We start from the raw sequence: 6,000 nt of genomic DNA, 5'->3' as shown, positions 1-6,000 counted from the left end.
AATTGTCACACAGTCGAAGTGTAGGTTACGAATATAGCTTACTACATAGTATATACCCTTCATAATAGGCTATAGATTAGACTACTCACTAGGCCTATATAGTCTATCAACTATAACTCAACTTATAGCTTGTCTCTACACCTTCCCGCTAAGTAAGCTGGATCAATCTAATTAATCTTGAATTATAAATTCTTTCAAATCTACTGATTATAAAATATCGTATTTGATCTGTTTTATGAATTGGTTTTGGGTATGCTACGCATTTCCGAGAGTTTTATTGTTATGAATATACTGAAATAAATAGAATGAATTAATGTCATCCAATTTGATTCCAAAGTGAATCTGTCTGGTTTCATACATTGAAGTAATTGATTATTTGTTGGAATCGTGATTTCAAGTGATGGGAACTTTATTCTGCATCCATTTTTCCGTTGGAATATTAAAGCCATTACTTAAGCGTGTTTGAACTAACAATCATAATGAACAACCTGAATTGAACAACCTCCTATTCTTTCATTTCACTTGATAAATACTATTGTTTTCACTCTCCATATTATGGAAGAATTTATTTACTAATTTGATAATTCCCCAGTCAATAGACTGTAGAATAAACTAAACTTTCAGTCTTACTGTTTTTGTGACTTCTAGTCATTTTGAACGAGGGGTTTGAAAGTTCAAAACTCCTGTAAAAAGCAGTAATAGAAAATCAATAACGGAGATAGCTGAAAAACAACCAGTTCCTTTAAATTTAAATGATATTTTGTGTTAATGATAAGGCAGATTGTTCCATTAGAAGTTCTTTTAAAAAACATAATACACAATAATAGGAAAACGAAAACAGATATCACTAGAAAACAAGTTACGTAAACCGTCCAAAAATTTCCAATTAAAAATCTGTTGACAAACAGTTTATTTATAGCACTAACTTGGAAAATAAACAATGAACTCCAATGCGCTTATTAATCCTTGTGACCTAGTTTTTGACCTTATTTCTACTCGGAATTCTGGCCTAGGTCAGGAATAAGGTCAGAGGTCACATTCGATCCGGCGTGACATTCATCAAACGATACTGGTCTACACTGACCTACGATTCTTTTTATACTGATCTGCGGTTCTTTTTTAACTGACCTACGATTCTTTTTACTGACCTACGGTTTTGGTTTTACTGATCTACTGTTCTGTTTTAACTGACCTACAATTTACTGACTCACGGTTCTGTTTTAACTGACCTACGATTCTTTTTTACTAACCTACGGTTCGTTTTTACGACCTACGATTTTGTTTTACTGACCTACAGATCTATTTTACTGGCCTGGTGAGCACTTTTTCATATCAGGATAGTTTACGCTACGTCTGGATTCGACGTCATCGTTCAACGAGTACTAATCTATCGAGATGTGTTGATTATTGATGTATCGATTTGTTCAATTTCATTGTTATCAATACAACCGCATGGCAAACTTGTTTCTGTATATTAGCTTATTAGCTGTCTATTCTATAACCGCGTTAATAATTTTTTTCACCAATACTTTACAAGAATTTGAAGATAAATTGAGGCCATTTCTGGAAAAAGGGCACATAGGCCAAAAGTGTGTTTTGAGTAAAATCAGTTCAAAGTTTTTGTTTTTGTTTTGTTAAATATGCTTAGACTCTTTTAGAACCAGTTCAAAATTTTGTAAACCTTTATAATTTTATGAATCTAAACATGCTATCTGATCCTGTATTGGAATTTAGAAAATATATGGAAATATACCAACTGACTATCACCTGAAAATGGGCTCCAGACAGCAGTGCATAGAGAGACAAAAGAATTCATAGAGTGCTCAGTTTTTGAGATAATGCATTGTAACTTTGTGAGTCTACTAAAAATAACATGGCGAATCGATTGGAACGATGATCGGGAAAGGGCACATACGCCTATGTGCCCTTTTTCCGGAAATGGCCTCAATTAAGGGTACTCGAAGTGGAAACAACATGCAAATATAATCAGCTTTAATCTGTAGTAACTTCTCTGTGTTTGTCGAAACTTACCCAATACATCTCGATAGATTAGTTAGTATTCGTTGAACGATGATGTCAAATCCAGACGTAGCGTAAACTATCATGATATGAAAAAGTGCTCACCTACTCTGGTGGCCTACGGTTAGTTTTTACTGCTTGTGATTTGGGGTTGCGGGTATCAGTATTGTGAGATTGGCTTGAAACTCGCAGCATTCCTTATACATAACATCTATGCTTCCCACTCAATCGATACTTAGTTTTAAGTAAATCTCTCTATTTATATGTCAAATTTACATGAATTACATCTATGCCCTCTATTCTGAGAGCTTAGAATGAATGTCGCTGTAGCGTGTAGAGATAAAGGGGTCTCTTATCAATGCGCCCATCTAGTTTAATGCTCAATTCAAATAAGATTTTACTTTAAAATCGTTGGTATTAAAGATATTCCTTTAAAAATCTTCTTGAAATATATTATTTATCTCATAAATCAACTGTATAGATTCTATCTAATATTATAATACTTTGAAAAGAAATGGATGTCTATAATAGTTTTCATTATTCGAAATCATAATCATATATAATAATTGGAAATGATACCAACATAACACAGGGTTGTTTCAAACTAATGACATAGATTTAATAGTTTATTCACAGCCTATACCAAGATAGGACAATAATTGTCAACTCAATCGTTTATTCTCAGTCTATTCCAAGATAGGACAATATTGTCACCTCAATAGTTTATTCTCAGTCTATTCCAAGATAGGACAATATTGTCACCTCAATAGTTTATTCTCAGTCTATTCCAAGATAGGACAATATTGTCACCTCAATAGTTTATTCTCAGCCTATTCCAAGATAGGACAATATTGTCACCTCAATAGTTTATTCTCAGTCTATTCCAAGATAGGACAATATTGTCACCTCAATAGTTTATTCTCAGTCTATTCCAGATAGGACAATATTGTCACCTCAATAGTTTATTCTCAGCCTATTCCAAGATAGGACAATATGTCACCTCAATAGTTTATTCTCAGTCTATTCCAAATAGGACAATATTGTCACCTCAATAGTTTTTCTCAGTCTATTCCAAGATAGGACAATATTGTCACCTCAATAGTTTATTCTCAGTCTATTCCAAATAGGACAATATTGTCACCTCAATAGTTTATTCCAGTCTATTCCAAGATAGGACAATATTGTCACCTCAATAGTTTATTCTCAGTCTATTCCAAGATAGGACAATTTGTCACCTCAATAGTTTATTCTCAGTCTATTCAAGATAGGACAATATTGTCACCTCATAGTTTATTCTCAGTCTATTCCAAGATAGGACAATATTGTCACCTCAATAGTTTATTCTCAGTCTATTCCAAGATAGGACAATATTGTCACCTCAATAGTTTATTCTCAGTCTATTCCAAGATAGGACAATATTGTCACCTCAATAGTTTATTCTCAGCCTATTCCAAGATAGGACAATATTGTCACCTCAATAGTTTATTCTCAGTCTATTCCAAGATAGGACAATATTGTCACCTCAATAGTTTATTCTCAGCCTATTCCAAGATAGGACAATATTGTCAAGTCTCCTGTTCATTTTCACAATCTCTTACTTTCAAGAACCCTTGTTCTTCAATTTCAATTTATTTTTACACACACATACAAGTTCAATACAGAGAATAACAAAAAAAATACAAGCAAACATATATAAGGTTCTCTAACCTTAAGTCTTCAAGGACAAATATTGCAGTTTTAACTATTCGACTTTCAATTCCGATTTCAACTTTCATTCATTTGTCTAATAATTTACGATTCGTGACAATTATTTGAAAGTAACTCAAGTAGACTATAACATTTAAACAATACTACTCAATTCTATTACTCACAAGTCCTACTTTAGAAACCACTGATCACAAATAATATATTTGATCTGAATTATTATTAGAATTTATTTTTACATCAAGTTCACATAATTCACATCGTGAAAGCACGATTTGTGACAATCATTATCAGCATTCTTATTCACAATAAAAAGATAAATGGTATCGAAAGTGATTTAACAGTTATTCCCATTCACTTTACGAGTGTTTTTAACGGTAGAATACATCAAATTCCCATATTGTTATACAATTCTACTTATCATTGTTCAATAACGAGGAAATAATAATAGAATCTGAATATTCAATTTAAAAGTGTAGTTTTCACATTAAACTTAATGTTCACCATTAAATCTTATCTACGTGTTGTTTTTTCTCTCCACTATCATGAACCAATAACAGGAAAATATGAATAGAATCTAATTCTCTAGATATGAACTACAAAATCATCGTTACAATAACTAGTTCAACTTTGTATGTTCTGCGATTTAGAGCTTGAAAGTTTAATTTCATGGTTGTAAATAATTCGGTGTGACTTACATTATTTAACGCTTTGAGATTGCACAAGTTATGTAGCCTCTGTTATAGTGAAATTCACTTCAAATTGTCAGCATTTCGTATAAAAATAACATCTATGATAACCCAACCAATGCTGACAGTTAATAAAGTCACTGGTATTGTCAGATTCACTTTTAAACTGTTAACATTCCTTATGAATGACATCAAAGCTTCCCATTCAAGTAATGCTGACAGTTTAAAGTGAATTTCACTACACTTTACCATAGGGAAAATTTGGCTTATAGTCTCCGTGATTATACACTATTCAGTATGGTAACATCATATTTATCTTCATAATTTATCACGACAATACACTATACAGTAACCTCATCTTCGTCTCTTCCTTCATAACTCTATCTCACTACAGTGGCTGTAAAGCCTGGTTTTCACTAGTAGAGTTAGTATTCAAGTAACTAGCATTCTAACTCTATCAAGCAAACTCTGCTCTACTTACTTGGTCGAGTAACTGTTTTCACTACAATTGAGAATAGAAGGTGGAGTGTGTTGTCTAGTGAACAGATCTAACCTTAAAATGTCAATACTTTTCAATAAATTAACACTTAAACACTTATTTTACCTTTAATAAATGAACACTCTTCCATAAATTAATACTTTTCAATAAATGACAATACTTCTTAAACTTGATAGCCTACGACATGAATCTACTCTTCTAGCTCGAGACTGTTTCCATTAACATAGTAGTGATAGAGTAGAGTGAGAAGCGGTGGTGGTGGGGGGAGACTAGTGGTAGAGTACTATACCACGGTGCTATCCCACTCTACTAAAAACTAGTACTCTCTTTCATGACTCTACTCTACAATGAACGTTTCCATTGGGAGAGTTCACAAGATAGTTAGTACTTGCCCAGTGAACTCTACCACTTACTCTACTAATGAACACCAGGTTTAACACACAGCTAGAAGTAGCACAGTAACTTCAAATTTATCTCTCTTACTTCATAACTTCATCTCACTACAGTGACTGTAACACACAGCTAAAAGTAGCGAAGTATCAAATTTATACTATACAGTAACTATATTTCTATATTTTACTTCATAACTATATGACTTTACTTCATAACTTCACTTTATCTCGGTAGAGTGACTGTAGCTTACAGCTAGAAGTAGCGGGCTATTAAATTTACATGAACTTCCATAACACGTGGAAAGGTAGAAGTTGATAATAATTACTTGTGTTATCTGCAGTTGAACTCTGTGGACTGAGCAGCGTGTAAATGGTGCGAGTTAGTTATCAGTGTTAGTTAGTTATTAATTGAGCTGGGTGCGGAGCGGACTGATGTGTTTCCCTTGCGATGCTGCGACGTCACAGCTAGTAATGTTGACCGTTTTTAAGTCGGTTTGTGTTTCCAAGAAGAAGGTGCGTCTGAAAATCAACAAAAGTAGCAGCTTCACTACGTTTCTGCATCGATGTAGGATTGTGAAATTTTTCAAGGTACTTTTTTCTTACTTATTACTCATAATTTATTGGTTGAAAAACTATAGTATGTAATACTTATAGATACAAATACAAATCTGAGTACCATTTTTACTTTCCTTGCCCT

At 33.0% G+C, this 6,000-nt stretch overlaps 1 protein-coding gene across 2 annotated transcripts in view; it reads left to right on the top strand.

Annotated features, from left to right (window-relative positions):
* Positions 1 to 5,552: 5,552 nt before the first annotated feature.
* Positions 5,553 to 6,000, top strand: part of LOC111048142 (ribosomal protein S6 kinase 2 beta) — a 114,703-nt gene continuing 114,255 nt past the window's right edge. For both annotated transcript variants that reach the window (XM_039433587.1, XM_039433588.1), the window contains exon 1: positions 5,553 to 5,891. In XM_039433587.1, coding sequence (XP_039289521.1) covers positions 5,736 to 5,891 — 156 coding nt within the window. In that variant the 5' untranslated portion in view covers positions 5,553 to 5,735. The remainder of the gene's footprint in view (positions 5,892 to 6,000) is intronic.

The sequence above is a fragment of the Nilaparvata lugens genome, chromosome 7 (genome assembly GCF_014356525.2).
Source record: "Nilaparvata lugens isolate BPH chromosome 7, ASM1435652v1, whole genome shotgun sequence".
NCBI classification, from domain to species: Eukaryota; Metazoa; Arthropoda; class Insecta; order Hemiptera; family Delphacidae; genus Nilaparvata; species Nilaparvata lugens.
Note: the sequence above shows the minus strand (reverse complement) of the source record. Positions and strands in the feature narration are given on the sequence as shown.